General features: G+C 43.4%; 1 protein-coding gene and 1 long non-coding RNA gene across 5 annotated transcripts in view; one reads left to right on the top strand and one right to left on the bottom strand.

Annotated features, from left to right (window-relative positions):
• The window catches only part of DCX (doublecortin), a 113603-nt gene that overhangs the window by 81383 nt on the left and 14212 nt on the right, over positions 1-18008 (bottom strand). For all 4 annotated transcript variants that reach the window (XM_080990555.1, XM_080990556.1, XM_080990557.1 and 1 more), the window contains exon 3: positions 11245-11585. In XM_080990555.1, coding sequence (XP_080846681.1) covers positions 11245-11585 — 341 coding nt within the window. The remainder of the gene's footprint in view (positions 1-11244; positions 11586-18008) is intronic.
• Positions 1828-13942, top strand: LOC308468414. Its single transcript, XR_013981642.1, has 3 exons — positions 1828-1866; positions 3879-4185; positions 13764-13942. It is a non-coding gene; the product is annotated as an uncharacterized lncRNA (long non-coding RNA).

The following is an 18008-nucleotide window of genomic DNA, read 5'->3' as shown; positions in this document are numbered from 1 at the left end:
AGATGTTTCTTCCTCTCCAATAGCGGAGCAACACAACTTCATCTGCCCCACTTGCAATAAAACATATTGGTCTCTACAGCCACAGCAGGTGCTGTAACTCTCCAACCGTTTGACTTCATCCCCAAAGGCACACTCTTCTATTGTCTCCAGAGACAGACATATGTCAACCTGTGTTCTAAATTGATGTCTGGAGGGGAGGGATTTCCAAAAGGCAGTGCTTTGTCCTGGATCCTAGGAAAGTCAACCGAAAAGTCACCTTTTTTTCAGCTCAACAATTTTGGGTGTTTCCTTTTAAAAAAGCTCAGCAACTTTCAGGGTGTCCTGTTCTTTACTTTTTGAAATATGGCAACCCTACTGTTAAGGAGACAAAAGCCCAGCAGATCCAGCTGTAGTCTGTATCTAACCAATGAACTCATTTCCGAGAAATTCAGTCAAGGTGTGTGAGCATTATAATAATAGCTGGAACAGGGTTAGCTGAGTGAAAGAGGATTAGAATGAAGATCATCCTAGTTCCAAATGGCCTACCCACTCATGTGCTCATGTTCAGGTACCATCTGTTTATCTATCTCCATTTACAATTTCATTCAGCTCTGAAAATCAGCATTTGATGATCAGGGTTCCACCTTCCCCTGCTCCCTGCCCATAGAAGATAAGACTTTTCACTCTCTGTAGTCATCACACTTACAGACACACAGCCATTGAATCCCATTGATTCAGTGGGTCTACTTTGAATAGGGCTAACACTGATTACAATGATGCCATCTAAGGAATCTGGATCTGATCTTCTAGCAGTGCACAGAGTCAGAATGTGTCTCTGGAATGGATCTCAACTTTGCATGCTGGCGAACTCTGTTTCAATTAGAGCAGTCATCTCCTCCACCTTCCCAAGAACCTGCCTGGGAATGGCCTTCTATACCAGGTGCAAGGAACATTCGGCCCTCCGGATGTTGCTGAACTACAACTCCCATCAGCCCCAGGCAATGGGAGTGATGCAAGTTCCAGTTCAGCAACATCTGGAGGGCCAAAGGTTCTTAAATTACAAAGGGAACACCCTTGGTTTACTGAGGTCAGCCAACTGGCTCCCTGAAGTGGCAGAAAAGTTTTTTTTCCCTACTAACAAAGAAAAGGAAGCTAAGTTCATAGCCCCCTTGCAGAAATATAGGAAGTTGCCTTTTATAGAGTCAGACCACTGACTCACACAGCACAATAACTGTTCACTGACCAGCAGAAGCTGTCCAGGATCTCAGGCAGGGGACATTCCCAGTCCAAACTAGAGATTCTGGGCATCAAATCAAGTACTCTGCCACTGAGCTACAGGTTACCGCTCTTTCTCCTTCAAAGGTAATCTTACTCCACCTGTTATTTGATTTTGCCTGTCCACAATGAGTAATCCAATCTTTTGAGTGTATTTACACACACACACACACACACACACACACACACGTGCACACACACTAAATGCCAAAAAAATACTCTGGCCTGACATTAATTTTTAACCCCACTGGTCTGGCTCTAGTCAAAGACAAGCCTACCCATGTGCAATCTCTTTTCACCAAAGAATTGTTTTTAAAGAAGAATAAAGCAATGAGAATAAGTGCAGCCCTTTAATCTCCATTAGATGTTTTATGCTGATTCGGCGCCCTGTGATTTAGCGACAGTGAGAGAAAGGCAAATAGAAATTATGCACAGCTGTCTGAAAATGGCAGGACTGACCTGCCCAGCCAGAGCGCTTTGTGCTGCAGAGGCTGTCACCTAGCAACTGGTCCTTGCAGCTGCCAGACTACACAATGGGAGGTTGGGGGAATGGGAATACACACACCAGTCAAAGCCATGAGTTATGGGAAGGAAGCACGTGAAGAAGGGAAGGTGGGAGACATTGAATCAAGACGGTTTTTGTCCTATGGCCTAAATATTGCCCTTGGGTAGCCTCTCGTGCTGAGAGTGGGCCTTCAAAACACCTGTGGCTTTGCAGGATGAGACTCTGGGTTTTTATTATTATTTATTTATTAGCTCAAGCACAAACGCGGCTGTCAAAGGAGGCTAACCCATAAAGGCAAATGGAGCACTGCCTCACTAAACACAGCCTGCCCTTAGCAAGCTCCCACCTGCTTATCTTCTTACAGTGGTACCTCGGGTTAAGTACTTAATTCGTTCTGGAGATCCGTTCTTAACCTGAAACTGTTCTTAACCTGAAGCACCACTTTAGCTAATGGGGCCTCCCACTGCTGCCACACCACCACCGCCCAATTTCTGTTCTCATCCTGAAGCAAAGTTCTTAACCCGAGGTACTATTTCTGGGTTAGCGGAGTCTGTAACCTGAAGCGTATGTAACCTGAGATACCACTGTATTTGAAAGCAGTCCAGTGATGGTCCAGGACAGGGGCAGAGAAACTAAAATTGGTTGGTGCTGGGTGTTATTTTGCTCTGGCTTTGCCTGTCATGGGCTTTGTCTCCACCTACTCTTGGGCTCCTTGCCTTCCCCCTTATCATTCCCAATGGGCAATAGGTTGAGTTTTGTCACCATCCTTTTCCTTACTGAGTTCTACAAAGGCAGCACTGAGATCAAGACCCTGAGGAAGACATTATGGTTGGAATTCTTCATGAGAGCTGTGCAATATTTTCTCCAGTCAGTTGTACTGTCTTGGTACTCATGTTTGCCTATAGATTATATATATATTTGCAGTTGTTTACGGCAGTGGTGGCAGCAAAGTGGGCACTGTCAGCTCTTGGCCAACACCCATCAGATCAGGAATGATGAAAGTTGTATTCCAATAAAGATCTGGCTGCACTGACTGCATGAATACAGTTTCTAAAACGGGCATCTTGGACCTCATGGCGCTTATAGTCTATATTGTGCCCATCTCTTCTTTGGACTGTGACACTAATTAGCATGCAATGAGGATGATTTGCTAATTGAATACTTAACATTAGTAATTAAGAGGTGTCCAAATCCTTGCTATTATGCACAGCTGAGAGTTTCCTTTGCTGCTTAAAAAAATATGCAGAGAACATGCAATCATTGGTGATTATGGGTGATTTGATGGCAAGTCCCTAATCACACCGAAAAACAAGGATTAAAGATCTAGGCTAGCAACATCAGCAAAACTCCATTTCAAATTTTGAACAACAAATGATGCCAAAAAGTTAAAAATAAAAATTCCCTACACAGGCAATGAAGCAGTTTGTTGACTGGCATGTTTGGCTATAAAAGTCTCATTGCTTTCATTTCATCCTGACATATGCTTGTCCAGATGTAAACCTCAGTGACTGCAGTTGTCTAAGATAATAGAAAATCCATAGTATCGCAGAAAGTAATAACACCATATTAAAATTCAGTGAAAACAGTGCCTTAAACTTTCAGCAAGAATTATGAGATGTAGGCTAGGATGCTTTTAATCCACTGTGAAGCCCACTTGAGCATGCAAAAGTCATATTCATCATAGCTAATATTCTAATTCTAGCCTTTGATACTTCATTTACATGTAATCCTGCAGTCTGCCAGCAGTTGATAAGGTTTCTGATATGGCTGCATTAGGAAGGCGAGAGGGAGTGTTTCAGTCCCATTACAGCTGAGTTGTCCAGAAATGAACTCTCCAGGAAAGCTTTTCAGGTTTAAGAAGTTCACAAATCTTTCAGTATATACTCAAGTAATTTTTAATCTGGGTCAGCATCAGCACCTGGTGTCCCAGGGCAGCTGCCGCCACCCAGCATCCTGGTATGGCCCAGGGCCGCTGCCTGACATGGCCCCTTTTAAGTCTACTGCAATTTAAATTTCCCATAATGGGAAAGTGAGACATTGTCTCAGGGCACCATGTGAAATTAAAATGGCAGCTAAGCCATCTCGTAATACACAGCGGACTGTTGCTCTCTTTCTCTAGGTAAGCCCTCCAGGGCCCATTGATGAAGAAAGAGACCCACCAGAGGACACTTTGCTCAGGGCCCCCTCAGGCCTGGAAACCTCAAGCTTGGAGAAAGCGGACAGAGAGAGGTCCCCCGCCCCCATCTCTCATAATATTAGAATCTGATGGGGTTACCCACTGAAACTGAATTCTGGAAGAATCAGAACAGATAAGGAGGCACTTCTTCACGCAGCACATAGTTAAACCCTGGAATTAGCTCCTACAAGAGTTAGTGATGGCTACACATTTGGGTGGCTTTAAAGAGGGTTGGAGAAATTAATGGAAGGTAAGTAGGATAATAGTTACTAGCCAAGATGATGGACGTTTTAAAAACTGGTTGCTTCAAGACCATTTATGGTGAAAAGCAGTCTGTAAATATTGGAAGTAAATAAATAATTGACCCCACCCTTATTTACTGTTCCAACCAGGTTTTTTGTTTGGTTGATTGGCTTTTCATTTTTTGCACATGTCTTGATTTTTTGACAAACAGCCAACAAAGCAACCTAGAGCATGCAGTAAATCAAAATATAAAAAGATCAGATCAGTAGAAGCTTCCATAAGTTCTTAGACCAAGATCAAGAAAGCCTAATGCAAAAAAGTTTGGCAGAAAAGTAAAAGAATGTGCATCCCAGAAATTCACCAAGTGCATAAGAATCCTCTTCGTGGAGCCATGAGATGTTGGAGGAGAGTACGAATACATTTATTTCTATTCACATAGCTTAGAAATAGGGAACATAGAATTACACCAAGCATTCCAGCCAGCTTTTTTTTTTTTTTTAAGATGTATATTTCACTGTCCAAGCAAATACTTTTATATATGTAAGTTAGTCAAAAAGGAGAAGGGATGGAAAGACTGTGCCATTTGCCCTTCTACCAGACATGGAATCTGAGGTCAAGTCCCTCTACCAGGCTCTTGAGCCTTCAAGCCCATCAGCACATGGTAGGGACTGATGTCTGTAGATTGCCAAGAGAAGAACAAGCTTTTTCAGGCCCTGCCAGTGGACCAGATATCAGCTAAGTGGCAGAGAACAGATGGCGAGGGATGGGGATAGAAACGAAGGACCTCACCGTCCTGTTCTCCCCTGCTGCCCTGCAGGCAGACTGGCTGCATAATTATTCCTGTGGAGTCAATACCACTTATTATTTCCATTGTTCTTCATGGAGCAGAGCTGCAAAAGCTGTGACCTTCTGCACTGTTCCAGCTGCTGTATATTTGAACTCCGTGTGTGTGTGTGTGTGTGTGTGTGTGTGTATTCCTCTGTGTATGTAATATAAACTGTACCCCTCAAACTGGTTTTAAATTATCTTCCATTTTGCAAAGTAGGATATAATAGAAAAGTCATGATTCATTGAAAAAGATCTGCTCCCTGGTGGTGCCATTTTAAATCTCTCTACACCATTTTAAAATCGATGTTATCCCTGATATCAGTGGCTTGAGCTGAAAAACAACAGACTCCTAATATATTAGATACCAAACCTGGCCAATCCAACCTTCATCCTAGGGATCCTTATGATTCTCTGGCCAAGCCCACATTTCTCTCTGGATTTGGGGACCTTGCCTACTTTCAAGGATGCAACATTTGGTCCCCTCATCAGTATGAGCTAGCAGGAATGGCCATCATCCCTGACCATTGGTTATGCTAGTGGAGGCTTATGGGAGTTGTCGTCCAACAACATCTTGAGGGGACCAGGTTAGCTGCCCCTGAACTACTGAATACCCACATGTCAATGTGTAGCTAATGTTATGGGTCTGAATCAATCACGTTAGGCGTTGTTTCTTGAAGAATGGCACCACCATAGCTCTGGAAACAATGGTTTCATTTGTATTTGTACCTTCTGTGGAAACGGCTGTTCACTAACTTTTCTTCTTCTTCCACTGCTTGAACTATCTCACTTCACGCGTCATCTAAGCAAAGGTGGCAAATTCACAGAGCTCTGCAGAATCTAGCAGTGACCTAGCCTTGGTACACATTTGCATCTGCTTCTCCAGCAGGTATCTGGAGTTCACCTATCACCTGCCACATTACATCCTTGTAGAGGCAAAGACTGCTAGAGGGAAACATTCTAACAGGGCTAGGAATTCTCTGGTGTGTAAAACCACAAATGTCCTGACACATGAATATGTATATAACTTCATTGGAAAAGACAGGTAACATTTAGAAGCAGCAGCAGCACTTAGCTAAAGACTTAGGAAAATAAAAGCTATGGAATAACAAGCCAATGTTCCTCCTCCCCATTTGTTTTTGGTAGGTGCATATGATAACCTTCCCCCAAATATGGATCTTATATGTGCAGAATGAGCAAATAACCTGTCCATTAAGAGAAAATTATGCATGTTTCACAGATGAAAAGAGCCTGCTAAACCAGGCTGATGGCCTATCTAGTCCAGCATTCTGTTCTCACAGTGACCACCTAGATGTCTATGGGAAACCCTCAAGTAGGACTCAAGCACAAGAGCATCTTCCTCTCCTGTGGTGTCAAACAGCCGGTATTCAGAAGTGTTACTGCCTCTGACCGTGTCCTTGGGGAATGTGTATATATTGGCTGAATTTTGTTCAATCTCTGGTTATTATGCTTAATCTCCAGCAGGCCCTGCACAACATGCAGATACTGACTGCATGTTGTACATTCTCAAGCCGTTACTTATAACCCAATGGAACCATTCAATTGATGAGCAAGTCAAGAACTTGAGATGTTCCGGCTGTCAGAGGTTAGGAAAAAGAATGCAACTTTAGGGAGATTTCTGGAAGCCAATAATAATAATAATAATAATAATAATAATAATAATAATTTATTTATTTATACCCGGCCCATCTGGCTCGGTTTCCCCAGCCACTCTGGGCGGCTTCCAACAAAATATAAAAAATACCATAAAACATCAAACATTAAATACTTCCCTAAGCAGGGCTGCCTTCAGATGGCTTCTAAAAGTCAGATAGTTGTTTATTTCCTTGACATCTGACAGGAAGGCATTCCACAGGGTGGGCACCACTACCAAGAAGGCCCTCTGCCTGGTTCCCTGTTACTTCACTTCCTGCAGTGAGGGAACCACCAGAAGGCCCTTGGAGCTGGATCTCAGTGTCCGGGCTGAACGAAGGGGTTGGAGACACTCCTTCAGGTCTCCAATGATGCCAGTAAACCAGTTGGTCATGTGAAACTCTTTTGATGCCCTTTTAAAAAAAATCCACATCAGGCCTGCTCACTAATGTGAGCAATTAGGACATTGGCTCTGTGAGCTTTATGTCACTTTAGTCCCTAGTTGACTCCCCTTGCCCTCCGTTGCACACAAGTCGGAACAAAGCTGTAAAAATATTTGTACTCCAAAGTCTGTGAGGGAAGGCAACAATGTCAGTTTGGCTGAGCAGAAGTTTTGTGGGCAGGGAAAGTTTTGTCAGAAGGAGTTTTGTGGAACAGATGTGGACGGGGAAGAGGACCTAGGAGGTAGGGAAGTCAAAGGGCAGGGAGTCCAGAGGGTCCTAGATCAGCTCACCTAGAAGTCCTTTTCCTCATTTTGAAAACTACCCTAAAGAAAGCCACAGTTTATTTGAATGGATGTATATAGATAGCTAGATAGAGAGTTTGGCATTCACATTATGGAGAAGGGCCACAGTTCAGCACTAGAGATTCCACTTTGAAAGCAGAAAACTCCAGGTTCAAACCCTGGCATCTCCAGGTAGGGCTGAAAAAGATTCCAGCAGTACTGGAACACCGCTGTCAGTCAGCGTAGACAATACTGATCTAGATGGACCAATGGTATGAGTCAATATAAGGCAGCTTCCTATGCTCAGTTTTAAAATTTTATTTCTGGACTTCATTCAGACTGCTGGACATGTGCGTTCTCAGTCCCTTGTGTGTGTTCAGTCTAAGGGCTAATCCACACATCAGCTTGTTGCCCTCTGCTTTCCAAGGAAAAATCTGCTCTTTAGTGATAGATTGGAATAAATGGCAACCCGGGTGAAACCGGATTGAACACTAAAGAGCAGTTATCCCCAGGGAAAAGCAGTGGGACCAGAGGAAGTGTGGATTAGCCCTCAGTTACCAATGAAGTACAGTGCAAAAGGAATTGCATCCACATTCCTTTTTGTAACCTAATTTATATGCACACACTAGAAGCAGCAGGGTGGGGCTGAGGAGTGTGTGTGTGAGAGAGAGATAACCAATGAACAGCAGGACACTTTAAACCTTCAGGAAACTGTCCATGTGCTAATTCCAGACATACTTTTGGAAAATCTCAGTAATAAACCCAAAGGAAAGAGGAGCACGACATTTTCAGCAGACTCCTCCACAGTAATAATGGGATGCAATATGCCGGGGAATCTGTTCACCCCAAATGATCTCTACCTATTCCTCCAACTCACTTTGTTTCTAGACAGACAGCAACCCATTTTGCTTTAAAACGTTCTGACTAGTGTGAAGCTTGAGAACTGTTGAGACTGTGCCCTAAAGCCAAAATAATACTCTGGTACAATCTGCCTGCATTGTTTATTTCAAAGTGTGTGGTGGTGGCAGCAGCAGCAGCAGCAGCAGCAGCAGCGGAGGGAGAATCCTTTGGAGAATATTCACAGTTCAGTGGTGCTCAGGACAGTGGTGTTGGTGCATCTGTTTTCCTCCAATGGTTGGCTGCATTCTCCCGCCTGATACTAATACCAGTGACAATTTAGTAACATAACCACTGGCATGAAAAATCTGGCTTCTATAGGAACAGATGGTGGCCACTTTGGCAGGTTAATTTTAGGCTTCAGTAGATGTTCACTTAGTCAGCATGGCTTTAGTATCAGAGAAGGAATATGGAAAAACATGGGTAAGGGAAACGAGAAGAGGATATTGCAACAGATTATAAAATTGTAGAGTGTGAAGGGGCTAAGGCTGCAATCCTGTGCCTGCTGACTAGGGAATAATTCTGATGAAACACAGCGAGAGTTACTTCTGAAGAAATATGCTTAGGATTGCACTCTGCAGCTTTCAAATATTTGAAGGATGTTCAGCTAAGGATTCCCAGTTTTTCATTAACTATATTTAAATGTAGTTAGCATGTTGAACCATGGGCATAGCCAGGCTTTGTGATTGGGGGTGGCTTTATGTTGGGGGTGCAGAATCTCAGTTAGTTAAATATTTTTATTGATTTACTTGTTTTAGGGGGGGCAGCTGCCCCTACCCCACCCCCCTTAGCTGCCCATATATTGAATATACTGGGTTGAGGGGTATATCTACATACTAGATTCACTCATTTCCCCCCCAGGGACAAATAAGGAGGTTTCAAAAGGAGGTTAATGTGATTTTCCTGCCAGCTTTCTCCAACATGGTACCCTTTGGGTGGAGAAAAGTTTTCTTTCAGCATCAGCCAGCATGGCTAATGGTCAGGCATAAGGTGGGGAAGGCTTAATATGAATGTGGTATAAAGGAAGGAAGGAGTTTTATACTGATTCAGACCACTGTTTACTTAGGTCAGTATTATGCTGTCTCACAACCAGTGGCGGAGCTTCAAGCTCCGGTGCGCGAGGGGGGGGGGCGGAGAGCAGGCGGAGGTGTGGCTGGCACGCGTCCAGGGGGCATGGCACGGTGCTCGCAGGGGTGTGGCACGCATCCCAGGGTGTGGTGTGCTGCCCGCAGGGGCATAGCGCGCATCCTGGGAGTGTGGCACGCTTCCCAAAGGGGCGTGGCACACGTCCTGGGGGCATGGCACGCTGCCTGAGGTTGTGGCGCCCAGCATGGGGGGCAGCCATGATGGCACCCCACCAGGATCGTGTCGCGGGGGGGCAGTGCGCTCCCCCCGCCCCCCTGTTCCTCCGCCAGTGCTCACAACAGTGATTTCAGACAAGGATGGATCCCATACCTAACTGGTAATTGAAGCTGGGACCCGATTTGCTCGCACAGGATGTAATGATGACTACCAACGTGGATGACTTTAAGGAGAATTAGATAAATTCGGAGCGGAGAAGGCTATCAGTATGCCTCTGAAAACCAGCTGATTGGAATCACAAGTTGGAAGAACGCTATTACACTTAGGTCCTGCTTGCAGGTTTCCTATGGGCATCTGCTTGGCCACTGTGAGAATAGGATGCTGGACTAGATAATCCTTTGGCTTGATCCCGCAGAGCTCTCCTTATGTTCTTTTGCAAAGCAGGTGCTCTACCATTGAGCTAGGACCCTTCCCTAGAACGACTTGTGATGCAGTTGTGAAGGAAGCTAACTTACGCCACTCAGACTGTGTACACGTGGCATTTTATTCTAGAACAAATTGGAGACTCAGTACTTGCTTTTTCGATCTACACACAATCTAGATCTATTGCATTGTTTTATTTATTTATTTGCTGAATTGCACCTGAAAAGCAGTTCAAGAAACTGGTTTCATTTAAAAAAAAAAAACTTCTTGCAAATTGATTCTGCATTATGCTGCACTGTAATTTGAAAACAGATGTAGGCTGTCCTGGCAAAGTGTGTGTGTGTGCACAAGGAGTATATCCAATGACACTCGGTGGTTGTACACCAATACTACAAACCCCACTTCCTTCTTCATTCACCTAGGAGATGTGCAGGGTGCAAAAGGCAAGGATAACTTAATCAAGGGGCGAGTTTTCAAACAAGTGACAAGTAGCCACACCCACCCTTGAAGATGGCAGGACCTAGAATCAATCTAGATTGAAAGCAGCATGTTAAGGAAAAACATGAATTATTTTGGCTGATATTAGTGTATACACAGCTTCAGTGTAGACACAAGCATCATATGACCAAGTCAGCTTACCTGCTCACCCATCATGTGAGTAGGGCTTGCTTATGATCAAGTGGCAAGAGTGGATGTGGGATAGAAAATGAGACCCGCCAAACAGGACACTGTCTCAATTTAGGAAGGAGTTCCAATCCTGGCTTCTAAACAGACTGAAGACTCCAGATAGCATGTGGGAGGAGAAGACACCAGTGTTGTAACAAGTCTCCCATTCTGAGGCTCGCTGGTTAAGAATTTGATGGTGTTTTTAAGTACTGTATTTTTTGCTCTATAGTCTATAAGACTCACTTTTTCCCTCCTAAAAAGTAAGGGGAAATGTGTGTGCATCTTATGGAGCGAATGCAGGCTACGCAGCTATCCCAGAAGCCAGAACAGCAAGAGGGATTGCTGCTTTCACTGAGTAGCAATCCCACTTGCTGTTCTGGCTTCTGAGATTCAGAATATTTTTTTTCTTGTTTTCCTCCTCCAAAAACTAGGTGCGTCTTGTGGTCTGGTGTATCTTATAGAGCAAAAAATATTTGGACCAAACGCCACACAATTCTACTTGTGTATTTCCTTCCACTCTTTGTACTGTTGTGAAACTTTGGAGGTCTTGGGGACATTTGAACAAAATGGTCTTACCTGCTTTCCATCCAGCGTGTACAGCTTTTTGACGACTCCTGTTTCCAGCTTTATGGCTTCTGTGATATCAGTGAGAACTTGCTCAAAGGAATGTGCCGTCTTCTTATTCAGCAGCACACGGACAGCCTTCCTGGGTTTCACCCCACTCCGAATGATGGTCACCAGCTTGGGGCGCACGAAATCCTTGTTCTCCCTGGCCTGACCACTGTTGCTACTGGCCAGGGACTGAGGCGCTTTCATGTTGGCGGAGGTTTTCACGTTGACAGACCAGTTGGGGTTGACATTCTTGGTATACTCCACTTTCTTAAAAAAGTTGTCAGATGAACATACGTAACTTTCCCCTTTTGAGAACGGAAAAGAGGGAAGGGGTTAGAAAACAACAGTGACAATATAGCAATGGGGTATTTCAAATAAAAGTAGAGCCAGAGGAAGAGAAGTTCCTCCTGCAATCACATTTCTTAAACACAGATGGATTTCTAAAACAGTGGGAAGTGCCCACTGGGCATTATCAATTTATCAACCTTCCTGATACAGCAACAGTTATTCCAGGAAAGGGCCCAGCATTTATGTAATTTTAAAGGGTGTAGTAGCAGGAGCAGTGGTGGGCAAAATTCACCTCCCCTTCAGTAGTACCAGAAATACCTCCCTCTTTCCTCTCTATCTCTCTCTCTCTCTCTCACACACACACACACACACACACACACTCACTCACTCACTCACTCACAGACACACATTCTATTCCAGAGGTGGGGAATGTTTGGCCCATGGACAAAATTTGGCTGACCAGCCCGCCCACCCACCCTTGCAATTGCTGCTGTGATGGTCCACACCAGAATTCAGATTCCTCTGTTGAGGCACCGAAAGAGGGGCAATTTTTGCAACCTACCCCCCACCAGCGCCCTTGGCAGGGGCCAGGTTTGCCAAACCCCAGGTACAACAACAAAAAATGTCATTGTCACTGCTCCCCAACAACCCTTTCTGCACATGGGTGCTTCTGTGCCCTCATGATTCCGCCATGAAAACTGCAGGAAGGATTTGCACTCTGGCATACCACTCCAGATTTGGTTACTTTACTTCTGTGATTTTCCAGGTAAAGAAGGCTGCAAACACATCCCACCCACCACCTTGGAATCAAATAACATGGAAATGAGCTTTGAGTATGTTCTGTGTTCCATTAGTTTTCCAGAAGTGGCTCTTAGGTGATGTGAAAGCTCAAAAATAATGTGGAAATGAACAGAGAAGCATCAGGGAAATGGAATAAACTGCCAAGTGAATGCAGCCCAGGTATGGAGCAGCAGGTAAGAGCAGGGCTCTGATACACCATCCATTCCCTCCCCCTCATTCTGCCTTTTCACTTTATTTCCTTTCCCCTCTCTTCACCCCTCTTTGTCCCCTCCCTAGTCTCCCCATTTGGACTTAGTAGACAGTTTCCAATGGGACATACATAAAAATATATAAAACTAATAGTTGTGCAGTGGATGCAGTGTGTGTGTGTGTGTGTGTGTGTGTGTGTAAGTATATTAAGAAGATTAACACTTTCCTTCCCAACTGCAACCCCCACCATAGCTGTCAACGTTTCCCTTTTTTTAAGGGAAATTCCCTTATTCCGAATAAGATTTTCCCTTAAAAAAAGGGAAAAGTTGACAGCTATGACCCCCACGCTCACCCAAAATTGCTTCCAGATTATAATTAGGTTTAACAAACAACTTTCATTGACACCAATTGAAACTTAATGCACACTTGACCATTTTAAGCACAATATAACACTGATTAAGCAGCCATTAAACACTGAAACAGCAGCGCGAGAAAGGTTTTATAAATGCAGCAACCAAAAACAAAAAAAAAGTTAACTACAGCAATTAAAAGCAGTTCCAAAAGGGAGCAACCATTTATGCCCAAAAAAACCTTCCCCCAAAGAACGAGTTTAGAATACTATTAGAGTTAAGATGATATGAGACATGCAGTCTCATACACAATGGGGCAGTCAAGACCAGGGGAGGAACATTGTTTGATTGTCTGAGGTGGTTGTGATGTCACAGAACATTCATAAACATCTGAAGTGCTAAGGAAAAGGCTTTTATTTAAACACACATATTTACAGAATCATAGAATTATAGAGCTGGAAGGATCCCGAGGGTCCTATAATCCAACTCCCTGCAATGCAAGAATCTCAATTAGATCATATATGACAGATGGCCAGCCAACCTCTGCTTAAAAGCCTCCAAGGAAGGAGAGTCCACCACCTCTTGAGGGGGCCTGTTCCAGACTCATTTTCCTAATTGCTGAGTGTGTTTAATGTAACTATAAAGAGGAACAGTATTTCAACAAAAAAGGAGCTGTTATCCATATTTTAGTAAGAAACTACTTTCAAAACATTCCTCAAAGGATTACAACCAACAGAATAGTTGCCAAGAGGATACTATCCCAGATCAAAAATGAGACACTTGTTATCATGTACAATAAGAAATTCTTATATACATAAAGGGAGAGAATCTGTCTCTCTGATTTGCTTCTTGCAGGAACAGCCATTCTGATGAAAACTGGAGCCATAGAAAGATGTCTCTGCTGCACTGTTGAATCTACTGAAAGAGATATGACCTTGAGGCAACTGCAATCAAACAACCTGTCAACTAATACTACGGCTGTCAGTGATATAATTACTTCTCTACATTGCAACATATCTAACAAACCAACACCTTATGCTTAATTTCAGCCTGCCAATTTAAGAGCTGTGATCATATTACTGACTATAGCAACAATCCTATGCACATTAATTTATTTGGGCCTTACTTCTGAGTAAACAAACACCAGATTAGGATGCCTAGTATGTTTTGCATTACTGCTGAATTTTGTTCTCAAAAGAATCCCAAATGATTTTTCACATGCATAACCAGGCATGGCTTCCACTGGTGCCTTCCAGATGTTGCTGGATTGCAACCCTAAATCTGAAGGACACAATGCAGGAATATATAGAGACCAAAGCACAGAAACACCCTGGTTGAAGGAGGACTTCAACCAAAACTCTTTCTGCCCCTACCATTGGTAACCAGGAGTCAGAGTCTTCTCCAGATCATAGAGCTACAGTCTGAACCAGAAGGATAAAGGCATGCTGCTACAGGATAAGCCTCTGGGGTCAGTGTCCCTCCAGCCCAAGAATGTGGCACTAATGGCCTCAGACTCGGATTATTCCATTAGAGGCAAGCCAGCAGGACCAGAGACCCCCACATTTCTGCCTTAATAGGAGACTACTGGAGAGGGCTAGGCCCCTTTAATTAAAGGAGAACCTTCTAGTGCAAGTGGGGAAACAATTGGGATGTTTTTTGTTGAAGCAATGTCAGAACTCTGTGCTCCTTGAATATTGCATTTAGAATGAACCTTGCCCTTCCCTGGCCCCTGGCTCTCTCCTCATCACAGAGCAAGTGACCTACATTCAAGTATTATTGTCATAGAGAAGGGTAGGGAAGATCAGTCCCAGGGAGTGTATGTGGACCTCTATCCATCCCTTAGGGCTCTTCCCCATGCCACCTCCCCCAATCCTCTCTGCTCTGTGCTCTACTTAAGTGAGAGCTTTTGCCTGGCTGGAATCTGTCATTGAACCTTTGTAATACCTCCTGCTTGCTGGGATGAAGGTATGTGAGTGTGCAGAACCTCTGCCTTTTGCCTGGCTGTACAGAGGTAAGTACCTACATTGCTCTGCCTACTTTTCCCTCTAGCCCCACCCACCTTAGGCAGGACCGCAAGTTTTTCCTGTCATACACAACTGGTGGATTAAGGCAAGAATCTATTTCATAGAATATTAAGAGTTGAAGGGAGGCTTCTGGGCTGTCCAGATTAACCTCCTGGAGCTACTGCTGGAATTGTAGCTAAAGATGGATTTGTGATGGACCTTTAGCCAGTTCATTAACTTTGTATTTCAGGTGTCACAAGACTCTTTGGAGGGTTTTTTGCCATAGCAGACCAGCAGGGAATTTCAGACCTCTGGAATCTCATTAACTTTGAAAGGGAACATCTAGGGAATGTAACTGATATCTAAATATCTGTTGATGCCTCAGATCTGCAGGTCCAGGACATCTTTTCAGCTGGAACTTGCTGGAACTCAGTTCTGGCCCCTCTCAGGTAGGCACCATTATCATTCTAAAAGAACAAGGGAGGTGTTCATGATGAGTTCCAGCACCTCTTTTTCTAGAAAAATAGCACCATGCAGGTCTATTGTGTGCTATGAAATACATTAAAAGAACATGTATGTTTTCACGAAACAGAAGACAACTTGTGTAAAATAAACCAATTGCAGCAGAAAGGAAAATATCAGATGAAAACCTGGGTGAATGTCAGAATAAATTACATCCCTTCTGTGAACCCCAAATGCTGATTCGCATCATGATCTTCAGAAGGAAAACAAGTCCATCTTCTACAGCAAAAGATGAGCAGGTGTCACTGGATAAGGGATGCATTCACCTCTGCACTAGGTCCAGACAAGTCTTCATCAGCCTGGTTCCCTCCTGATATTTTGGACTACAATTCTTCTTATTGTGGGTCACTAATTAATGCTGATTTTTTCTTTCTTCACTGTTTCCTCAAAGCACCCTCCCCAAGAGCCTGTGTCCTTGCATGTCCTTAGGTGTTTACAGAAAGCTCAGGATGCTGAGTAGGAGAGGCTCATTTCACTCAGCATATGGCAAGGTTTATAGCACAAGGAAGCCTCTAATAAGCTTAAAGCAAATGAATGAATAGCACTTACTTATTCTATTGTTTCTACAGCACTAATGCTCATACAACAGCATAGGTGAGCTGGTGTGGAGGAAATACATTTATATATTTAGTCATGTTCGTGTGTGTGTGTTTTTCTCCATCTTCAATCAAGCAAACCTTCCTTCTCCCTTTCTCCTTGGAGGGGGTAAAATCTGTTCAACATCTCTGCCAAGCTGCTAGGCTTTCCATAATGAACATTTTATTGTTGCTTTCATTGAGTCACTGTTGTTTCTGCTTGGATTTTACAAATGGAATTTTATGGAACTAAATTGCATATATTTTAAATCACTTCTGCTTGTAAATTTTCTTGAACAGGGAGTCGATGGATCAAGGCAATCAATCAATCAGCACATGGTACTAGAATACCCTAATAGTATGCAAATTGTCAGTTCAGGAGAACTGAGAATCAAGTGGATTGGTGAGAATGAGTGACAAAAATACCCTTGAAGGGGAGTGGGAAATATGTGTCAACTTTCCCCCACCCACCCAATGATATTTACAGCAGAGACGTAATCCTATCCACGGACCATATGCAACACCAAGATGCTGAAATTCTTTTACTACTCAGTGCAATACCAGAAGTGTAACAGGCAAGTCTGGCTTTGACAACTCTAAGTGGCTGTACCACGATTCAAGAAACACACCCTGGATATTATTGCAATGCCATAAACATTATGCTTCTGAGTACCAGTTGCTGATAATCACAGTTGAGAAGAGTGCTGCTGTGTTCAGATTCTGTTTGTGGGCTTATCATGTAGGTATCTGGTTGGCCATTGTGAAAACAGGATGATGGACTACAGTGGTACCTCCGGTTACAAACACCTCAGGTTACAAACACTTCAGGTTACAGACTCTGCTAACCCAGAAGTAGTACCTCGGGTTAAGAACTTTACTTCAGGATGAGAACAGAAATCGCACGCTGGCGGTGCGGCAGCAGCAGGAGGCCCCATTAGCTAAAGTGGTACCTCAAGTTAAGAACGGTTTCAGGTTAAGAACGGACCTCCGGAATGAATTAAGTTTGTAACCAGAGGTACCACTGTATATGGACCATTGGCTGGTCCAGCAGGGCTCCCTATTTTTTTGTTTTGTTCCGTTTTGTTTTGTTCCTAGCTTGTATGTAGCTAACCACTCAGACAACCAGACTGCTTGTCTGGTTAATAATAATAATAATAATAATAATAATAATAATGTTATTATTTATACCCTGTCCATCTGGCTAGGTTTCCCTAGCCACGGTAAAAACTTCCCAATACAGGGCTGCCTTCAGATGTCTCCAAAAATTGTGTAGTTCTTAATCTCCTTGACATCTGATGGAAGGGTGTTCCACAGGGAGGGTGCTCCCAAGAGATATTACCAAAACTCCTCCACCCTCCACATGCTCAGAAATCTGAGTCTTGGGGGACTGTGACACTTACCTCCAATACAAGGCAAATGTATTTGGTTGTCTTAGATATCAACTGAAAACCAGTTCCCCACTACATGAATGATCCTACCTGACGTCTTTTTGTACATCTATGACGAGGAGAACATTTCTCAACATTCACTTCTGCTATAATTATTATTATTATTATTATTATTATTATTATTATTAACAAACCACCACCCCACATTACATCCAAACTTGGGAGAACCTGCAATCAACCTGTAGTATGTTCTGAAACCACTGTTTAAGCAAATCACTTATTCCTGAGTTTGGAGGTAATGGAAAACTATGGTTTGCTTAAAAGTGGAAGTTAAAGTTTCTGATCTCCTTTTGATGGTTTTTAAGAGGGGAGCGGAAGGGAGCATGCAAGCCATTCTATCACAGGTGCATTTGCAATATCATGGTTGCCTATTAGGTCTGAATTGGCTCTGACTCTGGAATGATTGTCCAGCTTGTATTTCTATTCAAGTCAGAGGAGAATTCTGTTCCTTTTTCTCTCCCGCTTGATTTTTATGTTGTGAACTGCCTGTTTGGTTGAAGGATGGTATACAAATGAATGAATGAATGAATGAAAGTAGAAGCACCAGCTAGA

This window comes from Podarcis pityusensis (assembly GCF_964106645.2).
Source record: "Podarcis pityusensis genome assembly, chromosome: Z".
Taxonomy (NCBI): domain Eukaryota; kingdom Metazoa; phylum Chordata; class Lepidosauria; order Squamata; family Lacertidae; genus Podarcis; species Podarcis pityusensis.
The sequence above is the reverse complement of the archived record's forward strand: the minus strand, read 5'-3'. Positions and strand labels throughout refer to the sequence as shown.